Here is a 25,150-nt window from a genome sequence, read left to right on the forward strand (position 1 = left end):
CAAGCTGCTGATGGAGAGACCCATGTGGTTGGGCTTCCTGTCAAGAACCATTAGACATCCTGACAAAAGACAGCCTGAAAATGGGTCCTCTCATCCTAAAAATCCTTCAAATGACCAAAAGTACTGTCATTAAAACTGGCTGCAGCCACAGAACAGACCCACATGAAACCTGGCAGCTAACCCACAACAACTGGGTTGTGATGAACACACATAGTTTTAGGCCAGGAAGTTATAAATTAAACTAAAGTATACTAATTAATAATATCCTAGTCACTGACAAGTGTTTACTAAGAAGAATATTGATAGCTTTAGATATACATCTTTGCAATAACATTCCTAAACAGTACATTAATAATTTGTTGAATTGCTGATATGACTGATGAGCACAGTGAAAACAGACCTTATTCACTGTATTTGTGTGTGTGTGTGTGTGTGTGTGTATACATGTTTAAAGTAGAGTCCCCAACTCACATCATAGTTTAATTACTAAATGGATGGGTGGATTCCTTTCCACAGATGCCCCTGAAGCATTTTTCTTACAGTAATACAGACTTCACGGCACTAGGCTTCTCAGGCAAAACTAGGCAAAGAACATGGAAATGACATAAAACCTTAAAATGTTTAATTTTGTAATGCTTTCTTAGAGCTGGGTATGGTAGTATACATATTTCCCAGCACTCAGAGAGGCACATGTGGATCTCTATGTTCAAAGTGAACTCAGATGACATACTTCTAGGCTAGCCGGGGTTACAGAATAAGGCCCGGTCTCAAAAACAGAAACAAAACAAAAACAAAAAATCACCTTAGCTTTTTATTGCAAAACAAAGCACAAACATGTAAAAAAAAAACTTTTTTTAATAAAACATTCTAGTGAATTAGTGAAAGACAAATGTCCTTGAAAAGAACCACCCAAGTCAAGGACTTTAGCTGGCTACCACAGCCTTGTACAGTTGTAGTTTCCCATCCTTTATCTAAGAAAGGGAAGAACCAGGCTATCTAGATTTAACAAAACAAAGGGGAAATAAAACTGAACCAGCGGTGGGAAGACCTCTTATGGAACAATCTTGTAAATAGTTGATGTCTCTGGGGAAGAGTCAGAGCAGCAGTCACCATCATAAACGGAAGACTCTCAGTGTGCATCTGCTATCTTTTTACAAAATTAATTTAAAGGCCGGAATAGAACTTTAAGGTGAAAAAGTATGATCACAGCAGCAATTCCACAATTGAGCCAGCTTTATGCTTTGTAGGTTTTCATTTTGTGTGGCTTTCTGTCACACTCCTAGTGACATTAAACTGCCTTAATGTGCTCTGCTGTTGTCTAATAAGGAAACATCGCTAGTGTGCTGATGAAGTAAATAAAGCTGAACTTTTAACTCTGTGTCATCAAGTATGGGTTAACTACAATTATAGATTGCCAGGGTGGCCTAACATAAATGTCAGCCTCTTGAGTAAAAAGGTGGGTCTATGGATCAATTATCGGGTAAATATTAGAGCACTGGGGTCATTTAAGAGGATGATTCTTAAAAAGGGTGAACAGTAACCTCGCACTGGTATCCATCTTTCAACATGAGGCATGATAACAAGGAGACTGAATCATTCTAAAATTATTATAGACCCTTGCCTAATGCTATTCAGCTTGGAAAACAGATCTTACACAGCTTTAACAAGGCTTGTGAGTCTTGCTCTTTGATGATAAAATTGTTAAAAGGTACTAGTAAAGTTTCTTGGATAGACTATAATACACTTCAAATGAGACAGCTCTGGATTACCCTACCTTGTCTACAGGACATCAGATACACAGAACCATAAATGCAGAGTACTGACCCAGGTCCCACTCACTGTCAAGTGGCTCACTGAACTCACTTAGAATGAGTGTGTGTGTGTGTGTGGGGGGGGGTGATATATGTTTCTGACACTACTATTGGATCCCAGACAAAAAAATCCTATGTGAAGTAGTTTCATCATTCCAGTGTGTCTGAATCTGGAAGAACTGTTAGGAAATGAATACATAACAATGCTAGGAACAGATTCTCATTCCTGCATGTGAAGAAGCCATGGATGGTCTATAAGGAGCTTCTGAGGCAAATGCCTGTGGTAGAGAGCATAGCCTGAACAAGACGAACTTTGGGTTGAAATCCATGCCATACATGCTTTTGACAGACAAACAGGATAACCTTGGGTAACCATCCTGGTTACCACATTCTCTGAGCTAATTTTTCATAAAGCATATGAAGACAACAGTGCTCTATTATATGAGCCAATATTTTTCTGACTAAAGCTGATAGGAACCTAATTCACCCTACATAAAAGAGAAAGAACACCTAATAAAAAACTCTGAAAGGCTCTCAAAGACTTGAAAATAAAGCTTGGCTAGGAATGATAACTAACAGACCACTCCCACACTAACCACTAAAACCTAACCCTCACCCTCAACAGGACCATTTCCCCCTCAACATCACCTCTCACCTTTGCTCTTCATCCATGAAGGTTGCCTTGTTCCCACTCAGAGCATAAGGCTGTGTAACATGGAAGCCACCAAGCAATGTGCCTACTGCCAACACTTAGGATGTGACTATACTGAACAGAGGGGTGGCCAAAAATTCCAAAACTTAACTATAAAACACTATATATACATGTTATTTTATTTTTAGTATATATTTTTAATGTTTTGAAACTATATAATACATTAAATATAAGAGTAAAACTAGTTCAGTTGTTTCCTTGGAATTTTTTTAATGTGGCCACTAGAAATTGCTACACTGCATTAACTAGTTTGCATTTTACTCTACTATATGACATGTTGATATGAGGTGATGAAGGACATTGCTAGCATAGTCCTAGATCAAATTTCTTTAGCATTAAAACATCTTGAGAAAGAAAAGATTTTTCCCTTTCTTCTACTAAGACTCTGAATGGTAAAGTTGAGGTCATCTAAGCTCTTCTAGGTCTTAAGAACTGTGCTGATCAGCCCTACAAGAACTGTGGGAACGGAAGAGAGGAAATATCTGGGTATACAATACCAGCAGCAATATCGGTCTATCTCGTCCATGGATCTATTTCCTCACACTGGGCATGAGATGCTATCACAGGAGGAAGGGACAAGAGACACAAGGCAGATCGATCAAATATCCACTGCATCCCCTAACAGTGGCAAGAGTCTGACCGAAGTCCCTCTCCAAATATGGCATTAAAACACATATCCCTTGAATAAATGAGAATGCTGTGTATGAGTCACGTCTCCAAATGGCAAGCACTAGATACCTCAGAGACAAGCACTTCAGATTTCCACACTTGAACTCTCAATCAAATGTGCCGAATCCAAGGATACTTTTGCTAAGCTAGAGCTCTAGAGCTCATGAGCCCAGCTACTCATGGTAGCACTGACGTCAAAGAGCAACTCTACATTGATGTAAGCTGGTAACATGGAAACCTTCTGATCTAAGAACTATCATTATTAAGCATGTAACAAGTCTGGAAATATTTGTATTTTGAACTGAATCCACTTAAATATACAGGCAAAAGTCTACAGCAATTGTTCTAAAACTGTTCAGAATTCACCCTCAAAAGGATTGACAACCCCAAAGAGTTCTTGGTTAGATGTTATCTGCATTGATATATACTTATTTTTTGTTTTGTTTGGTATAGTTTCTTGTTTGTTTGTTTGTTTGATTGGTTGGTTGGTTGATTGGTTGGTTGGCTGGTTTTAGACAGGGTCTCACTAAGTAGCCCTTACTGACCTAGAAATTACTATATAGACCAGGCTACTCTGGAAATCACAGAATCTGCCCAAGTGTTGGAAAGTGCCACCATGCCCAGTTACTAATTATCCATTTAAACTGATTTTAAAAGAAAACATAAACCTTATGGGGGTTTATCATATTTTGTTTTTGTAGACAATGTAAAGTTTTAGATTTAAGTTCCTTATCCTTATTATCTATATAGATATTTGATTGTTCCGGCATCATCTTATTAAAAAGATTATTATTTTTTTTTTTTTTACCTCTGAACTAACTCTGTACTTTTGCCAAAAATCAGTGGTTCACATAGGTCTGCTATGAATATTTTATTTTGAATTTATACTGGATTACTATAGCTTGGTAATTAATCGGGTTTTTTCACAGTGAGTTGACCATTACTAAGCAATCAAATCTGAGAAATTCTGTAGTTAGGCTGTTACCACTCCAGGCGGGCATTTCAGAAGTATCTGAAGATATCATTACAAATAGGATGGGAAAGTATAGTGTGTGTGCTGGCACTAGCCAGGAGGGCATCAAGAGCTGACAGCACAGAAGCAGTAGTAAGGAGTGGCAGCTATCACCTGACATGTTCTGCAAGCCTCTAATGAGACCCAGTGGCAATGACCTGAGTAGAGAAAGCAAAAGAATCTACTCATCAAATCTATTTGCTAGGATGCTAAAAGGAAAACTGAAAAACTAATCCAAAATTCAACCCCTACCTCAAGAAAACATGTATATACATGGCCAAGAGCATGTAGGTGTTACATGACCACAAGGTCAATACACAGCATAAGACTAGATAGGTAGGTAGGTAGGTAGATAGATAGATAGATAGATAGATAGATAGATAGATAGATAGATAGATAGAGTCTTAATCTGTAACAATAGATCAACAGATGACAGCACCATTAACTCTGTATAATTTACTATTTGGATTTTCAGGGACTTGGTACAGACAAATATTTTTATTTCCTTATTCTATTTTTGATTGCTGTATCAGAAAACCACGTCCCAAGTTGGTTGGTTATTTACAAATACCTTAATATTGTCCACGATTTTTATTAAGTTTTCAGTTGGTACACCATGCAGTGGGTTTCATAGCAGCATTTACATACACAGTCATTAGTGTTGTTCTTGTCTACCCTCATCCCCCTGCCTACCCCATGCTGGATCCCTTTTCCCACTAAGTAGTCTCCCCTTCCACTTCCATTTCATATGTATTATGACAAGTCTGAAATTAAAGTTGGGGTTTACAATGTTGCTTTTCCTTTTCAAAGTTGTGTAAGCTATTCTGGGTCTTGGGTATTTTGAAATAAATTTTAGAATCTGGTTGTCAGTTTCTACAAAAATTGCCTAATAAAATTTTAACATGCTAGGATTGTGTTAGGTCTATATAACAGTTTAGGAAGAATTGATATCTTACAATATTGAGTCTTCTGACATGCAAAAATCTGTTTAGATTTTCTTTAGTTTCTCTCCACAATGTTATATTTTTCAGTAAAAAGATAAATGCTAGACTATAAAATAAAAAAAAAATGGAAAAACTGGAAGTGTGGAGTTCTGGGGGAAAGCAGAAGTAAATGGTCACCAGAAATCATGTAGAGCAGCAGATCTGGACAAACTACAATGACGCTCTAAAGAAGAGCTCTGGCTTTTTCATTTCCACAGTGATGGGAAAGCAGACAAGAAGTACTTACATGGAGAGTGTGTGCCAACCAGAGGGACACACAGCGTCGAAAGGACACTGTGTCTAACACACAAGGCTTTAAGGGATCGCTCACATGGCATTCACATTGGTACAGTCTGCATTCAGTTGTTATTAATTACTGACCAAAATGCTAATGTAGAAAAAATCAACTATAAACCATAGCAGTGTTTTGCATTATGCTGGCTTGTGTCCACTCTTTACCAGTTATGTATGAACTAACATGTGTTACTAAAACATACTGCAAGAGAACAAAGTGTACTTGCAAGATTAGCATTCTCTATGGGAAAAGACTGAGGTCAGGTTAACTGAAAAATCGCTTAAGTATGTTACATTCTATAGTTATAATTTTAAAAACAAAAACACAAGCCAATCATATTTTTTAAAAAGCAAAATTAAACTGGAAAACAATTAAAAAAAACAATAAGAAAATTCACAGTCTGTGACTATTTTTCAGTTTCCAGACAAAAATGCACTGTTGTCAGAATTACGACGTGTCCCATTTAGTTATTTGGGGTGAGTTACTGAGTTCTGAACTCTGGGTTTTAAAAATGAGAGGGAAAAATGAATGACATAATTTTATGTTAATTTAAATGAGATCCTTTTTTCAGAGTAATACAAAGAATAAGTAACAAATATAACACTCTTAAATACTCATTACATGACTAAATAATATCCCAGCCATTACTATTCTATACTTTCTCCAAGTTCAGAAGTCACATAGTTAAGTTCCTATCAGTATAATAAAATACCTGAGTGTGATGTTCTGCTGGAAAGCCTTATGTCAACTTGACACAAGCTGGAGTCACCTGGGAAGAGGGAACCTCAACTGAAAAAATGCCTATGAGCAAGCCTTGTGGGCAAGTTCTTGACTGATGACTGATGCAAAGTGTGCAAGTCTTTGGACAGTGCCATCCTGGACTGGTGGTCCTAGGTCAGTAAGAATGCAAGCTGAGCAAGCCACCATGAGCCATCAGTAAGCTGTTCCCCATGGCTTCTGCATAAGCTCCTGCCTCCAGGCTCCTGCTTTGACTTCTCTTCCTGGCTTAATGCTAGACAACAATCATGGGATGAAGCACAGCCTTTCCTCCTGTTGCTTTTGGTCATGGCATTTTATCACAACAGTTAAAACTGTAACTAAGATACACGGTTCATACTGATTGTCAATTTGATAGGAACTAGAAACATTTAGGACAGAAACTTCTGGGCACACCTATGAGAAATTTTTAGATTAGATTACCTGAGGTTGAGGTACTCACCCAACAATGGCCACACCATTGCATGGGCCCTGGGAGAGGGACTGAGTGAAAGGGGAAGGGAGGGAGCACCAGCAGTCAGTGCTCCCATCCTCCTGCTGCCCTCATTCTTCTGTCGTGGGGGACTGCATCTTCAGACTGTGAGAAATGGCAGTTCCTTGCTTCCTAAAGCTGCCTTTGCTAGGTGTTTTATCACAGCAATAAGAAAAGCAGCTAGCATACTAGCGTAACTTATAGAAAAATATTAATTTGGATTTACGATTTTGCAGACTTCAACCCATAATTAACTCTCCCCACTGCTTTTGAACCGAAACAAGACAACATATCACACTAAGAACCCATTGTAGGATGAAACTCATCATCTCATTAACAAGAAGGTGAGGAAGTGACCAGAGTCACTTCTAGTGACAAGCTCAGGATGTGCTTCCGCTGACCTGAGCATCTTCTGCTAGATCTACCTTTTGGAACCTGGACCACAAACATTTAATAAAGGGACCTTTGGAAGATATCCAAATTCAAATTTATAACAGAAAGCTGTTAATTGCTCTCTTGTTATAGTTCTCTGACATCCCCAATAATCCCAATACTATGTCTAGCATCTTAATCAGTTCTGATTGCTCTATCAAAATACTACATAACTAAATAGCTTTTTTAAAAAGTAGGCTATTTCCTATGGTCTAAGAGGCCAGGAAATCCAAAAAATCAAGGCCACTATGGATCTGGTTCGAGCACAGGGGCCGATTGCTGTCACCATATGGTAGAGGGGTCTAGACAGCTCTCAGGAGTCTCTTCGGGAAGACTAGTCCCTCAACCACTCACAGCTGTCAGATCCACTTATTTGTCTATCCATAACTTACCACACATCTTTGTACAGAAATAACCCCTTCCATAATCTAGAAGAGGAGCAAACTACTGCTCATGAGCAAGATCCAACTCAAGGCCTGCTTTTGAAAATAAAGTTTTATTGGCATTGAGCCATACTCACTCATTTATATACTGCATGTAGCTGCTTCTATATCATGACAGCAGAAAAGTTGTGACAGAAACCATATGGCACATCAGCCTAAAATTTTACTATCATGCCCTTTAGAAATTGCTGGCCCTTAGCTAGAAAGAGCTGTTCTCAAAGCCTGGCTTCTCTGCCTACAGAAGAGAGGTATGACAAGGACGATGAACTAAAAGTCACAAGTCCCATACTTAATGAAGAAACAGCCAACATTTCCCAGCAGAGTAAACATTCAGCCCATCTCCTGTTCCTGCATGATTAAGTCCAAAATGCAAATTTTGGCTCCAAGTTATCAAGGATAGATCAGGCTTCTTACTGGAATACACAGCACACTTCTTTTCTGTGTTTTCTCATAGGTACACATTCCTGCTTTTATAAAAGTATGCACCCTCCTATTTGATTAGACAGAAACTATTTCCCTTGAGATAAGAAGATGAGAGCTCCACAAGAATTCATTATCCCCTTTCAAGCACCAGACAACTGCTCTGCTTCAAAGCCAGATTGCACAAGAATGAGTTAAAACAGTCTTCCTAAAGGCTGCTTATTAAGTGCGGCTTTATTGGATAAAAAAAAAAAATCACCTCAAGTAAAAGGTCTCAAATTCGGAGGCATCAATTAAATGTGACAGACAGACAGACAGACAGACACACACACACACACACACACACACACACACATACACACACACTGGGGTCCACCTCTAAGTTTACAGTCACTAGGAGGATGGGAAGGCCTCGGGGTCACAATTGATGATGCTGGAAAGTAAGGACCACCAAGAGTGACCCCTGATGTGCCTTCCCAACCCCATATAAAGGGACTATTGGGGAGAGAGACGATTGGATCGAGCATGACCTTCCTAGAAAACTGCTAAGGCTACCTGGACTTCCAGGCAGCACTGAGTCGTAAAAGACAACGCAAGGATTCATTCCCTGAGACAGAGTACAAGCCCCTCCACCAGTCCTAAGGAAAGGGCAGAAACATGACAAGTTTCAAAGCTCTACCAACTTATTGAGACCTGATCCTTGACAACAAGGCACAAAATGTGACTGTCACACAAATACTTTCAAACATACATCACATATTTCTTATAATTATGGGAAAGAAATGGCTGTTTTCAACTAATGTAGCTTTTACACTTTTCAAAGGCAGACAATCAGTAAGATAGTCATATTCATGCGTATTATGAATTTATATGCTATTTCTTTAAAAAAAAAAAAAACGTACAGCCGGGCAGTGGTGGCACACGCCTGTAATCCCAGCACTCTGGGAGGCAGAGGCAGGTGGATTTCTGAGTTCTAGGCCAGCCTGGTCTACAGAGTGAGTTCCAGGACAGCCAGGGCTATACAGAGAAACCCTGTCTCGAAAAAAAAACAAATCAAAAAAAAAAAAAAAAGTTTACTATATAGGTAAGTGTCCAGTTAGCACTTAATTATTTCCAATTAATATTTGTTAACTGTATGTGCAATTTTATTATATGGTACTTAAGGGCAATAATTAATGCTTAGATTTGGGGGTAAGATTCCTAATCCTAGTACATCTGAGTCCAAGTCAACACTGAGGTATTCTGTATAGACTGAACACCAAAACCAAATGCTACCCATTTGGTAGGTTCTACTGTGGAGATCATAACAGCACAGGACACTGTGGGGCTCAGATATTGACTAAAACCCTAGTTCAAATCACTCATCTTTAGTTCATCACATCACAAACTGAACATACAGGCCAGGGGAAAAACAGCTTTCCACTGTTGCTGGTTATCATATTTATAGGTCATGACTGACATGAAGAGATACTCTTGCTTCAGCCTATGCATGGGTTTTTTAAAAATATATGTATCAGAGTAAAGAAATAGCTCAAGCCGGGCGGTGGTGGTGCACGCCTGTAATCCTAGCACTTGGGAGGCAGAGGCAGGCAGATTTCTGAGTTCGAGGTCAGCCTGGTCTACAGAGTGAGTTCCAGGACAGCCAGGACTATACAGAAAAACCCTGTCTCGGAAAAACAACAACAACAAAAAAGAAATAGCTCAATGGGTGACAGTGCTTGTTAACAAGTCTGATGACCTGAGTTCAGTCCCAGGAACCCACATGTCAAAGGGAGAGAAATGACTTCTGCAAGTTGTCTGCTGACCTCCCTCCACATACATGCCTTGACATGAACACACACACACAAGAAATATATAAACAATAGTAAAAATAAGTATCTTTGCCATCATTTAAAAAGGCAGTTTTCATATTCATAAACTTAAAACTCTGAGCTTCTGGGCTCCCTATACAAGCATCTGCATATCTGGCACATCAGGCCCTACTGTCACAGGGAAACATTCTCTAGCTGTACAGCAGCTGCTATGCTAAATGAAGCATGGGCTTGCAGGTTCACTGTCGTTCTCACCATGTCCTACTACAGGACACCAAGCCAGAGCCACTGTCTCTCAGAACCTGCCTGGCCCCAAAAGCATCTGCTAAACCAGGCTTGACTGAAAGAAGGCTGCTAGCAGGTGCTTAACCTATTAGACAGCCAGGTGCTGCTGAGGAAGCTGCTCCTGTAACATTCAGAAGCTGGCAGCAATAGGGAGGCTTCAGTACTGCTGTTAGAGAAGTGCTTGAGCCACTGTATGCTAGTGCTAGCCAGCAGGGCCTTCACTGCAACTCTCTGCCTGTCTTAGCTTCCTAAACATCTTGACAGGCTCACCTGCACATCTGCTGTCTGTCTCTACTTGGCAGAGTGAACTGTGTTTTTCCCAGGACATCCTGACTGATTAGACAGCCACAGTAGGTGGCCTTAGAAGATGACTACCTTGTCTCCTGACAGGTGAATGGTTTGGCTTTTTCACCTGCACCTTTCATTTTCATAGTATAAGGACTCAGATTCCGCAGGGGAACAAAATGTCAGCAAGCATTCCATTGGGATGAATACTCTCACTGTATCACATAAAATGAAGCCAGTAAGATTACTGCAGAAACCAGAAGTCTACATACTTCAGTCACAGTAAATCAGTTTTGGCTCTGCTTCTGGCCTGGCCTGATCATATCCTGTGGAGGGGTACTCTACAACTACATAGACTGCATGACATTTTCTTATCCAAAGAAATGTTGCTGGTGATATTTTTTGCAAGATTATGTTTATTATATGCACCATAAGCTGGCTAGTTTTATGTCAACTTGACACAAGCTAGAATTATCAAAGAGGAGGGAGTCTCAACTGAGAAAATGTTTCCAGAAGATTGGGCTATAGACAAGCCTATAAGGCATTTTCTTAATCAGTGATTGGTAGGGGAGGTCCCACTCATTGTGGCTGGTGGTCCTGGGTTCTAAAACAAAAGCAGGCTGAGCAAGCTATGACAAGCCAGCCAGCAAGCAAAAACCCTCATGGCCTTGGCGTCATGGTTCCTGTTCTCCAGGTTTCTGTCCTGTTTGAGTTCCAGCCATGGCTTCCCTCAGCTGACTATATAAGACTCAAAAAGACCCAAATAAGCTCTTTCCTTCCTAAGCTGCTTTTGGTAGTGGTGTTTCATCACAGCAACAGGAACTAAGACACACTGCCAGCATGAAATAATTGCTACTTAGCCCCCCAGGCCAGTGACAATTGACAATTTCCTATGATATTATGAAAGAAATTCCCACCAATAGGAGTTTAACTACAGTCTGTATAATGATACAGTCTGTATAAAGATACAATCTACTAAGGGAAGACAAATGCCAGCCCAGATTACTATACCCAGCAAAACTCTCAATCATCATAGATAGATAAACCAAAATATTCTATGACAAAATCAAATTTAAACTATATATACATATATATGTGTGTGTGTGTATGTACATGTATGTATATATGTCTGTCTGTGTGTGGGGGGGGGTGTATACACACACAGAAACACACTAATCTAGCCCTACAAAACATTCTAGAAGGAAAACTCCAACACAAAGTAGATATCTACACCAAAGGGGGAAAAAAAAAACAAGAAATTAATCATCTCACAACAAACCCAAAAGGAGAGAATCACATGCACATAATACCACTCCCAACAACAAATATAACAGGAGCTAACAATCATCTGTCTCTAATATCTCTCAAAATCAACAGACTCAATTCCCAAATAAACAAACAGAAGATAAGAGACCGGATATGTAAACAGGATCCAGCATTTTGCTGCATGAGAAAAACACACATCAATGACAAAGACAGATAATACCTCAGAGTAAAAGGCTGGAAAAAAGTTTTCCAAGCAAATTGCACTTCATATTCATCAAAGGAAAAGTCCACCAAGAGAAAGACTCAATTCTGAACATCTATACCCCAAATGGAAGGGCACCAACATTCATAAAAGAAACTTTACTAGGCTCAAAACACACATTGAACGCTACACAATAATCATGGGAGATTTCAACACCCCACTCTCACCAATGGACAGGTCACTGAAACAGAAACTAAACAGACACAGTAAAACTAATAGAGGTTGTGAACCAGATGGATTTAACAGATATCTACAGAACATTTCACCCTAAAACAAAAGAATATACCTTCTTCTTAGCACCTCATGGTGCTAAAAAAGCTGGCTCTTTGAGAAAAATCAACAAGCTAGATAAAGCCTTCTCCAAAATTGATGATATAACCAGTCACAAAACAGGCCTCAACAGATACAAGAATAATTCCATGCATTCTATCAGATCACCATGGACTTCAACAACAACAAAAACAACAGAAAGCCCACATACCCATAGACATTGAACAACTCCCTATTCAATGATAACTTGGTCAGGTAAGAAATAAAGAAATTAAAGACTTTCTAGAATTTAATGAAAACTAAGAGACAGCACAGCCAAATTTATGGGACACAATGAAAGCAATAGTAAGAGGAAAATTCATTACACTAAGTGCTCTCATAAAGAGATTGGAGAGATCCTACACTAGCAACCTAACAGCACATCTGACAGCCCTAGAATAAAAAGAAGCAAACCCAACCAAAAGGAGTAAATGGCAGGAAATAACCAAACTCAGGCCAGAAATCAACGAATTAGAAACAAAGAAAATGATACCAAAAAAAAAAAAAAAAATTAACAAAAAAAGCTGGCTCTTTGAGAAAAATCAACAAGCTAGATAAAGCCTTAGTCAAACTAACTAAAGGACACAGAGACCTTATCCAAATTAACAAAATCAGAAGTGAAAATGCCTAGTCTATCCTCAGTGGGAGAAGCTCTGCCTAATCCTCCAGAGACTTGAGGCCCCAGGGAGGGGAGGTGTGGGGAGGGAAGCATCCTCTCGGAGAGAGGAGAGAGGAGGAATTTGAGTACTTCTTATTCAATTAATAAAAAATTTAGCAGGAAAATTAAAATCTTTTCTTTTCTTACAAAGTGTAGTTTTTAGGAAAACAGGAAAAAGATAAAAGCAAATAGTAAAAATAAGAATGTTGAACCAGTTTTCACTCTAACAAAATTAACAGCAGTGTCTTCCAATGATTAACTCTTTCTTATAAGAAAGAAACCAGTCATATCTGAGTGTCTTAGCAGGACTGGTTCCATGACTCCTCATGGATGCCAAAGTCTGCCTGGTAATTAGTTTTTTGATATAAAATGATGCCTATAACCTATGTGCATCCTCCCATAAACTTCAAATATCTAGTCTTACAAATAATTGCTATACCATATTATGGAGTAATTATAAGCACCCCCCCCTCCAAAAAAGAACCTGTACACACTCAGTAGAGGTCCATTTTTTTCCAAATCTTTCATCTTTGGCTAAATTCATGGATTCAAATACAGAGCCTGTTTCTTTGTGCTCAAATGTATATAATTACAAAATAATCTTTCTTTGTTGAAATACTATGAAGTATGAATAGTCACACTTCAACAATTTCAGAAGCCTCTCTGCTGTTCTATGGACCACAGTTTCTCCTTTCAAACACATCAGATTGGGTAGAGAACTGAGCCCGAAAGGACAGACTTGGAAGGCCAATCCACATGATCTGAAACCTGTAAAACACAGGCTAGTGTGCTGCTGGGTAGACAGACTACAGAAGCATAGTACATTTTCCCTTTAGTTTACCTGAGTTTGTGTTCAATTTCTATCGCCTGTATAATACACAGTAGCAACTGGAAAACTGTTTTTCTACTGACTGAGTTTTTACTTAAGTAACTTATTTATCAAAGCCTTTGACTTAGCTCAACCAAAGTAAAATTTAGGGTCTGAAGTTAGGTATCATATTAAGAGCCATTTCTACTTACAATAAAAAGTAAAATCATATCATAGGATATTTATTAAATTGTACATCCTAACATCAAACAATCCATTAGTAAGTGCATTTGTTATCATTGGTAATATGAACTTAAGAATAGATGGTGAGTTACCTCCCATAATGCAATGAGGCTCACTGCTGCAAATCAGCAGGGTGTCGCCTGCTATCTCAGTGCTCACAAGTTCTGCTTCACCAGCTAATTAATTGGCAAAGTAAGGTAACCTGCTGTCATCATGACAAAGCAAAAGCTAACCCCAGGAGCTGAAGGAGTTAACTTTATTTGTATTCCAACAGAAACAGCTACAGACCTAAGAATTAAGCAGGGAACATCCAAATAGAAGCAGCAAGCCAAGGAGTTCCTAATGCAAATGTTCTCCAAAGACCACAGCAAGTTTCCAGCCATTCTTCAGAGTCCTGGCTGATATTACTAGTTTCTTTTCTCTCAACAGTTACAAATCCAGTCAGTTCTGGAACAACACCAAATTAAGAAGGCAAAAATTCAGCTTGGCAGTGGTGGTGCACACCTTTAATTCTAGCACTTGGGAGGTAGAGACATGTGAATCGCTGAGGACTACAAATTGAGTTCTAGGACTGCCAAGGCTACACAGAGAAATCCTGTCTCAGAAATGAAAAAACAAAACAATAAGGCAGAGACAGTTTAAGATTAGACTGAAACTAAATAAGGACAGGTTGAAAGGAGCTGTGGGCAGCCAGCCAAGTCTTAAATCATAACCCACAATCCTCATCTGAGTGGGCTGGGCAGTTCCTTTTCAGAACTTGTTCTTTGATCTATCTGGTTTCTTTCACTAGCCACAAGTAGTCTTTTGGAGACTACCTCTTCTCTACGAAGCATATATGGAGGGACCCCTTACTAAATAGCTGCTCCCTAGGTCTCGATCCCACTTTAACAAATCCAATATATACTGGTCCAATTAGATTAGTGAATCTCTGAGACAGCCCAACTTTGAAGGTACATGAGTTCAATTGTTGACATAAAGAAGATGAAATGCCCTTTTAGCATATTTAATATGTAGAATTCCTTAGACAATATCTATGAGTCTTCCAGCCCAATAAGACTCATAATACTAATTTTTACTAAATAATAATTTTTACTAAATAAAAATGATTTTCCCAAGTGTAATTTATTTATTCTACTAATGTACCTTGCACAAAACAAAGCAAAACAAAACAAAATAAAACTCATGCCTAAACAACTTTTGAGGTTAGCACGATAGCTGAAGAACACAATTCCAACGGATTTCCCTGCAGGAAGCATCTTATTAGAATTCACTATCTGAACAAAATGAGAAGAAACAAGGCATACAAATATTGAGCTAAATGATCACAGTACTTGCATTCTCTTGTTTTATTTGTATTCTGATTTGTATTCTCTTACTGATAATGCATAGTTTTACCTTGAGAAGGTATGTGGGAATGTTGCTGAAATCGACTGGTAACTTCAATAGAAAACGAGCTGAGAATTCACCAGTCTGCAGGGAGAAAAAGGAATAAAAAACATTGATAAATAGCAATAAGTCTGAGGGAAAAAACCAACTATTTCAATATGGAGACAACTCTTATTAGGGTTTCCTAAGACAAGACAGAAAAATAAGGTTGGAAGGAGGAGAATATTAAAAAAAATCCTTAAACTATTAAAGTGGCACAGTTTTAACAAAAGAACTCTTCATTTTAATGCAAGATAAAATTTTAAAGTAGTATTGGCTTTTTAAGAAAACTGTGAAAAGAATACATGAATGGATATTATTTTTCAACAAACTAAAATAGGAAGAGACCGCCTCGCCCCTCAGACTCACCTGGTTTCCTGTCATCACCCTGACTCTGTAATTTACCACCATGTGTCTGACTCGGGATCTCACACAGCTTTGCTGCCTCTGCATAGAGTTCTTGGAATCCTGAGATCACTGAATAGTTTGCTTAGAAGCAGTGCTAACCACGAGTGCATGAAGCCCTGAGTGTGTTCTCTGGTAAAACACACACACATACACACACACACACACACACACACTCATACACACACACTCATACACACACTCTCACACACACACACACACACACACACACACACACTCATATGTGCGCATACACATGAACACATGCACAAAGCAATTAATTGGGGTTATTATTCATAGCTTAAGTGTTTTCAATTTCTAATTACTGAAAATATTAGTTGATAATAATAATATTAGTGAACTTTCAAGAGATTAGAAACTTTTCCGGGTTTGCATTGATGTGTCACTCCACATTAGAGGAAGTTTGGATGAGCACATGTCCTATAATGGATGTCAGCATACATGGTGGTAAATTACACAGTCAGGGTGATGGCATGAATGCTTAGGAAAGCAGATGAGTCTGAGGCCCGAGTCCCCCACCCTCTCTCACTGCAAACCTTTAGTGTGGCTTCAAATTTTGACACAGTGAATTTCGATATGACGTGTTTGACCAAAAAAAAAAAAAAAAAAAAAAAAATGCTAAAACTACTTTCAATAATGGTTTCTTCTCTAGCCTGACTGAGCACTTGGCCTAGAGACACAGATTAACGTATGTCTAGTCTAACATCAGAGGTGTTTCTATTTGTAACAGATGCTAAGTAACAAAGAGACCCACAACTGGTCAAGGTACAGAGAATAAGAGATTTGAGAACACCCATCCCTAAATAGGACATCTATATATAACCTCCCCTCACCTAGGGTTCATGGATCATTGTAGAAAGAGTGTGGAAACCTGAGGTGCTATCTTCTGGACACAGTAGGGCAGCTACACAGAGGTATTTACAGCAGCTGTGACAGTGTGCATAACGCCTGTGCAATCTAAAGCCAGACGAACACCAGCATGGAGACGCACTGGGCATGGAGTCCCACATTTAGTCAAGGAACTATCGGCACGTGACAGCTACTGGAAGATATACTGGGGAAGGAAAAGTCAGTGTAGCGCCCAGTATCTACTGCCTTCCATAGAAGGCCACACGTCCAAGAACATATGTGTAGCACAGACTGACGTCATTTGTGGGAGGAAAAAAAACCCCACAAAACTAGGAGGGTAGGGAAGTGGGTGTGAATCTAGGAGGAGTTGGAGGAGAGGTGAAGATAGCATATATGCATTATATATTTTATGTATATATAATATTTATGTATAGTATATATGTGTATGTGTATTAATGTTATATATTGCAGTATTTATGTATACTATATATACATAAATAAAAATCACATATTTTCTCAAAGAACAAGTATTTTTAATATTTACCCGATCCCTTTCCTTTCATAGTGTGAGTACTCAGAGCTCACAGTATCGTTTTTGCCTTCCAACCCTTCAAAAACTCAACCAAACAAACTCCTAAACCATAGCTTTAAGTATAGAAACATTCCCAAATAATTTTTAGGACTAGATGGAAGAGCTACATATAAGCTGTGTACACCTTTACAGAAGGTTCCACGGGTTTCACCCTGCTCTGCTACAAGCACACTAACTCAAGGGCTCTGCTTATCATAATACTCTGACTAGAAACTTTAGAAATGAGGATAAAAGCCAGGCGGTGGTGGCGCACGCTGTAATCCCAGCACTCTGGGAGGCAGAGGCAGGTGGATTTCTGAGTTCGAGGCCAACCTGGTCTACAGAGTGAGTTCCAGGACAGCCAGGGCTACACAGAGAAACCCTGTCTCGAAAAAGCCAAATCAAAAAAAAAAAAAAAAAAAAAAAAAAAAACCAAAAAAAAAAAAAAAAAGAAAAAAAAAAAAAAGAAAAAAGAAAAAAGAAAGGAAGAAAGGAGGCTAAGGATAAACTTCAGCTCAGAAGGTGACAGTGATAGCGGCCCTCGGCCAGGCTCCCTGTTTGCTTACCACTTACCTCGGCTCCCAGTGTGCACTCGGCTCTTGCTAAGGACACATCTCAGCATCATCCCCAGCCCAACCTCGTGACAGAAAAGGAAGAAATGAGTAGTACCCCAAAGATGTGGTGAGTAAGAGAGAGAAGCATACCAGGAATGCCAAGGTGAGGCCCAAGCCTGATTCTCAAAGCTAAGCAGCTACTCAAAGCCTCACTCTGGGCCACAGATGATCTGCAAACACCTCCAAGGGACCCTGAAAGAATAGTGGTGAGATCCTAGCCTAATTTCCCTTTTATTGAGCCCAAGACTTCTGGTGTTAGGTTTAGCCCCTAGAAGACTCTAAAGCTAACATACCATTGAACTATGGTTCTTTGGATCAGAGATATACTGGTTCTGTCAAGAAGGGGATCAAACCTTGAACGAATTAAGGCTAGTGCTAACATCTAACTCTATCGTGTGGAATGGGGTTTTATTAAAAGTTACTAACCCGTTGGGTACTGAGAGCACAGAGATAAAACAGAACGTCTTCCTCTGGGATTGTGTACAGTGCTCAGCCAGGAACCCATGCTCCCAAGCGAGCCTCTCTTCTTGCTCTCCACTCGCCCATCAGCACCACACAAGCACCACACAAGCACCACACAAGCATCACACAAGCATCTTTCATCTCACCTCTTTGTTAAGCTCCCATCTTAGTTTGTTCCACATTACAAAATCATCCTTCTGAAAAAATGAGTCTATTTGAGGTCTGCATTTGCACTTTTGTTTTCTCTCTACGAGACCCTGCTTACCCATCACTCCACCAAAACAGCTCTTGCAAGGTCACCAATGACCCCCTCACAGCCAAAGTCCATGATGATTCCCGTCCTCATCTCAGGGTCCTGTCAGCAGCACTCTGGCAGGGCAATCACTGCTTGCTTGGACCATAATTCTCTTAGCATCTAGGGCCACATTCCAGACTCTTCTCTATACCAGTTGGCCTCAGGTCTAATCTCCTCAACCAAGAAACAATGAGCTTAACCCCAAGACCTTTCAGCTTCACTACACATTCCAACAAGCCTCATGCAAGCTCAGAACCTTAAATATTTATATGCCAATGCTCCCAAAATGCTCTATCTCACTCCCGATGGTTTCCTAGTTCAAGTTTTACTTCTCCAATACCATGAAAATTCCTGATTTTGTATTCTTTCCTTGATATTTATTGTTCAGTGCAATAAATTATAATTCTATTATTCTTTTTTTGTTTTTTGTTTTTTTTTTTTTGGTTGGTTGGGTTTTGTTTTGATTTGTTTTTTTCGAGTCAGAGTTTCTCTGTGTAGTCCTGGCTGTCCTGGAACTTACTCCAGAGACCAGGCTGACCTTGAATTCAGAATTCTGCCTGCCTCTGCCTCCCAAGTGCTGGGATTAAACGTGTGGGCCACCACCACTCGGACCTAATTCTATTATTCTTGCAGACAAAAACAAAACAAAACAAAACTAACAGCAACAAAAGAACCCACAGTCACCCAGACTTGTAGCTTTCCCTCCTATCTCATTACCAGAGTGGAAACATACCACTGGAGTGCAGCCACTTCTCATGTCACTGCCACCTGCTACCCCTGGAGGGAGCTGCAAGGTCTCCAGGCCGAACTCTGCCATCGATTGGCCCCTCTGCACCTTTTCAGGTGCATCTCATTTTTTCCTCAACACTCTATCATCAGATCATAACTTTCCTTGTTGAAAATCCTTAGTGCGGAGATTTTCCTCCTTTACAGAGTAAGGTGACAAAGAGGAACTGAGCAAGGAAAGAAAGGATCCAAAACAGCAGAAGGCGGAGGCAGGCCCTGCTGCATGCAGAGGGAAGGGCAGGCCGGGAGAGTGGCTGGGCTCAATAAGCAGGAGAGGGGTCCATGGGCCACAGGAACTCCCCCCCACAGTGTGAAGAATCCCCAGCCCCTGCAGGATGTCCAATACTCATCCACAGAAGGAGTGAGTACCTGTTAAGTCATCTGGAGGCGAGGCTTTAAAAGGTGCCAAAGGATTCCAACAAAGTGGGAAAGGGTTGGGGAGACGATAAATGAAATTCAACCCCTTTAGTCTTCATTCTCAACTTATGTCGGCAAGCTACCTAGCAATAAATAAACAACTATTTCTATCTGCTAGTGCAAGATATGAGTCTACAGTTGAAATTGTGATCTGATGGTTTGAAATGGTCAAATCTGATGGCCTGTATATGTATGTATATATCTATATACCACATATACACACATATACACACATACATATATTTGAAAAACCAATAAAAGAAATAAAATGTGGGATTTAAAGAATTATAAGAACTCTTGCACATATAAGGTAACAAAAAATAATTAGATATTTTTTTAACACTTGGACTCATGTGAATTGCAAGTTATTTTGGTCCACTTACTACATTTTATAGTGTTGGTACTCTTTTAGTTCATATGATACATTTTTATTTTATCAACTCTTTTAGACCAAGTGTTTTAAAAAAAAAAAGAAAAAGCCTCTCAGACGGACAGTCCCTCCACATCCTTTCTCAGAAGGTGGCTCCTCGCGCTGATACCAAGGGGTTGGCTGACACAACTGAAGTCACAGGAAAATAATTGTTGGTCCAAAGGCCAAAATAAAACAGTTTATCTGCAATGGGTTAGGGTATAAAACTAAAGTCAGAAAAAGACTTGTGATAGAAATAGAATTTACTATAGTGGGAAAGAAAGTGACTGATGATCTCCTGCCTCCAAGCCGACCATACCTCCTTCCAGAAAAAACTATTTTACCGGCACATATTAATTATACAAACTATTGGGTTGGTGACATTCAAACCATGGGATGTTGGTACAGGAGCCATGTTTATCTTCTCTCAGTGCCCATTTCTGTAGATGAGTTGCTGGATCCAGCGCCCACTACGCAAGGAGCGAAAAGAACTCAGGCTGGAGATCCAGCTCAGCAGCAAAAGGACTGCTGAGACTGCACAGGCTCGGGCTCAAGCCCCAGAGCCACAGAAACATTACAGGAGAGCACAGACAACTCTCACTCATCTCTAAGGCACTGGAAATGCTGGCCACTGCAGCGCAAGGACTCTGCTGGTAGCTGTCACTGACTCTCCTATGATCTATCAGCTAAGCCGCCTTCGGGAAACTGAGCAAATATCAGACTAAGGCCTGTCGTTGTGTAACACTGAAATTACAGACACACTATGAGGAGGAAAGCACACACATACACCCACACACAGTCACACAGACACAGTCACAGTCACAGAGTCACTCACATACACACATAGTCACACACACACACAGTCACACAGAGTCACTCACAAACACACACAGTCACACACACACAGTCACACAGAGTCACTCACATACACACACAGTCACACACACACACACACACGGTCTCTCTCACACACACACACTCATACAGAGTCACTCATAGACACACACACACACACAGTCACACAGTCAGTAACACAATGGTCTCTCTCTCACACACACACACTCACACAGAGTCACTCATACACACACACAGTCACAAACACACACACAGAGTCTGTCTCTGTGTCTGTCTGTCTGTCTGTCTCTCTTTCACACACACACACATACACACACATACACACTCATACATACAAGCATTGCTCACCCACATACAATGGCTGTCTTTATACTTGATTTCAGTCACTCTGTTGTACTGTCGAAGATTACTTCTACAGCATTCCTTCCCGTAAGCTGTAAATGAGTCATTTAGATGCAGCCAAGTAAAGAGAATAATTTGATTTTTTTTAGTCAGTCCCTGGTCAGACCTCTTCTTGGATAGATATAGAAAATTACCTGACCTATGACCGTGAAAATGTCAGCCTTCCTGCCAACTGTCTTAATGGCACTGTCCCCAGCATTAGCCCTGAATACATGCGACCTCCTCTGTTTAAGTGGGAGTGTGTTGGCAATTGCTCCAGCTGACAAGGTTGAGTTTGGCAATTTCCTGGTGCTAGGCTTTTCTGCTTCGAAGCAGCTGTCCCACAGCTCTCTTCATCTCTGAAGAGTGACAGTTAGACATCTTGTGCTCAACACATTCCAGTCAGGTTGTCTGCCGCAAGGCATCTTCCTTCCTGTCTTAGGAACTGCTCCCTTATCCACAATGAGCTTTCCTAGGAAATGGACTAGTGCCACTCAAAGAAGGTAAAGGCCAAGAACTAACTGGAAGGGTGACTCTAACTTCATTTGGGAAAATGTGGTAGGGGTAATTCTTACAAGTGACAACCAATTAGTCTGGAGGTTTGTGGAAATTTCTTTCACAAGAATAGAAGCATATAGCTAGTCTTATTAGACTATCACACTCTAAAGACATTCTTAAAATGTATTACTTTTCCCCAAACCACGTTTAATAGATGTCATCCACTTCTATCTACTTTAAAGCAAGGGGAAACCAGAGGCTGAAAGAGGAGAATTCCTTCAACAGAAAAGGGGAGTGGAGCTCAACCTTAAGCTCTATGTTATCACGTCACTAATAAATTACTAAAGAGTACAAGGTTAAGAGAAAAGCCTTGTGATATTCCTCAAGACACTGGAGGATGTGAAGATAGGGAATCCCAGAGCAAACTGGCTGCCTAGACCAGCTGACATGGCAGGCTTTGAATTTAGCCAGGAACTGTACCTTGATATCTGAAGTGAAGTCACCCTACATCAGTCTCTGTCCTTCACATGCATGTGTACATACATGTACATGCATACCACATGAAGTACATGTGGTACATTCACACCACACACACACACACAGAGAGAGAGAGAGAGAGAGAGAGAGAGAGAGAGAAATAGTAGGGGAGAGGAGAAAGGAGTCTAATTCCTTTGTGATGGTTGTTTCTTGGCTTTTCCACTGTTACACCTGACCACTGCACTCCTACTTAAGTCTGAACACCATCTACTCAGAGATAACCACTCCAGTATGTCTTCCTCTTCACAGTCATCAACCACGTTTCTGCTTCTCCATGGTTTCTTGAAATCCTGCCTATGGGCGCCCTGGCCTGCGGCTCCCTGTGAGCCCCTCCCAGCGCACCGCTGTGCCCTTCCTTAACCCTAGCGCAGACAGATCCACTCAGTGTGGACCCCTGGGAGTGTAAGACAACATGGCTAGGTTGTCTTAATTGAACAAGATCACAGTAAGTTTATAGCAGTGAAAACAAGCTAATATTGTTCTTGATTGAAACATGTTGGCTGAAAATCAAGCTTTTTTCTCTCTTGCAGAATCCTGTGTTAACCTTGCAGATTCCTGGTCTGACAGTGTCTCTGCTAGCAAGCTGTCCTATGGTATAACCCTGAACCCTATGCCTAGCCCTCACTTGTCTGTACCTAGAGGCTCACCTTTGCATCCTAGTTCTTCCTTGCTTACTTAGATGCTAACTCATGTCCAGAACTTTTACTTCTCTACTGTCATTCCTGTATGTCACTGGGCCTTGACTACTGTGAGCTTAGATGTAACTATCACTGCCCTTGAAGGGTTCTTGGGTGCTTTAACTCACCTTATGACCTCAAGAGGCTCAGCATTAAAGTATCAGAATCACTCCATTAGAGTAAAGGGGCTAACTACAGAACTAGCACACATTATCACTAAAGTAGGTATCAAGAGGCAGGAAGATGCTGAGACCATATCAATGCATTAATAAGAACAAAAAGAAACAAATATACCCACGAGGAGTAGATGTCAGGAAATAATCAAACTCAGGGATGAAATCAATCAAATAGAAACAAAAAGAACCATATAATCAACAAAACCAGGAGCTGGTTATTTGAGAAAATCAACAAGATAGATGAACCCTTAGCCAGACTAACCACAGGGCACAGAGACAGTATCCAAATTAACAAAAGCAGAAATGAAAAGAGAGACAAACCAACAGAAACTGAGGAAATTCAAAAATCATCAGATCCAACTAAAAAAACCTATACTCAAGACAACTGGAAAATCTGAATGAAACGGACAACTGTCTGGACAGATACGAAATACCAAAGTTAAGTCAGGATCAGATAAACCATCTAAACAGTCCCATAACCCCTAAAGAAATAGAAGCAGTCATTTAAAGTCTCCAAACCAAAAAAGGACCAGGACCAGATGGGTTTAGTGCAGAATTCTTTCGGACCTTCAAAGAAGACCTAATACCAATACTCTTCAAACTATTCCACAAAATAGAAACAGAAGGAACACTACCTAATTCATTCTATGAAGCCACAGTTTCGCTGATACCAAAACCACACAATGACCAAAGAAAGAAAGAAAACTTCAGACCAATTTCCCTTATGAATATTGATGCAAAAATACTCAATAAAATTCTTTAAAAACGAATCCAAGAACACATCAAAACAATCATTCACCATGATAGAGTAGGCTTGATCCCAGGGATGCAGGAATGGTTCAACATACTGAAATCCATCAATATAGTCTACTACATAAATAAATTCAAAGGAAAAAAAAACACATGATCATTTCATTAGATGCCGAAGAAGAAGTTGACAAAATTCAAAATCCGTTCATGTAAGAAGTATTGAAAAGATCAGAATTCAAGGCCCATACCTAAACATAGTAAAAGCAATATATAGCAAACAAGTAGCCAATATCTAATTAAATGGAGAGAAACGTGAAACAATCCCACTAAAATCAGGGACCAGACAAGGCTGCCCCCTCTCTCCCTATCCAATGTAGTATTTGAAGCCCTAGCTAGAGCAATTAGACAACAAAAGAAGGTCAAAGGAAAGGAAGAAATCAAAATATCACTATTTGCACATGATAAGATAGTATACTTAAGTGACCCCAAAAATTCAACCAAAGAACTCCTATAGCTGATAAACAACTTCAGCAAAGTAGCTGGATATAAAATTAACTCAAACAAATCAATGGCCTTCCTCTACTCAAAGGATAAACAGGCAGAGAAAGAAATTAGGGAAATGACACCCTTCACAATAGTCATAAATGATATTAAAACAGTGGTATGACTCTAACCAAGCAAGTAAAAGATCTATATGACAAGAACTTCAAGTCTCTGAAGAAAGAAAGAAATCAAAGAAGATCTGAGAAGATGGAAAGATCTCCCATGTTCACGGATTGGCAGGATTAATATAATAAAAATGGCCATCTTGGCAAAAGCAATCTACAGATTCAATGCAATCCCCATCAAAATTCCAAATCAATTCTTCATAGAGTTAGAAAGAGCAATTCTCAAATTCACCTGGAATAACAAAAACTCCAGGATAGCAAAATCTATTCTCAACAATAAAAGAACTTCTGTGGTAATCGCCATCCCTGACCTCAAGCAGTACCACAGAGCAATAGTGATAAAAACCGCATTGTATTTGTACAGAGACAGGCAGATAGATGAATGGAATAGAATTGTAGAC

General features: G+C 39.8%; 1 protein-coding gene across 1 annotated transcript in view; it reads right to left on the reverse strand.

The window, feature by feature from the left end:
• Babam2 (BRISC and BRCA1 A complex member 2) overlaps positions 1-25,150 on the reverse strand; it is a 376,664-nt gene that overhangs the window by 222,809 nt on the left and 128,705 nt on the right. The window contains exon 6 of the mRNA XM_052186334.1: positions 15,349-15,423. Coding sequence (XP_052042294.1) covers positions 15,349-15,423 — 75 coding nt within the window. The remainder of the gene's footprint in view (positions 1-15,348; positions 15,424-25,150) is intronic.

This window comes from Apodemus sylvaticus, chromosome 6, assembly GCF_947179515.1.
Source record: "Apodemus sylvaticus chromosome 6, mApoSyl1.1, whole genome shotgun sequence".
NCBI classification, from domain to species: Eukaryota; Metazoa; Chordata; class Mammalia; order Rodentia; family Muridae; genus Apodemus; species Apodemus sylvaticus.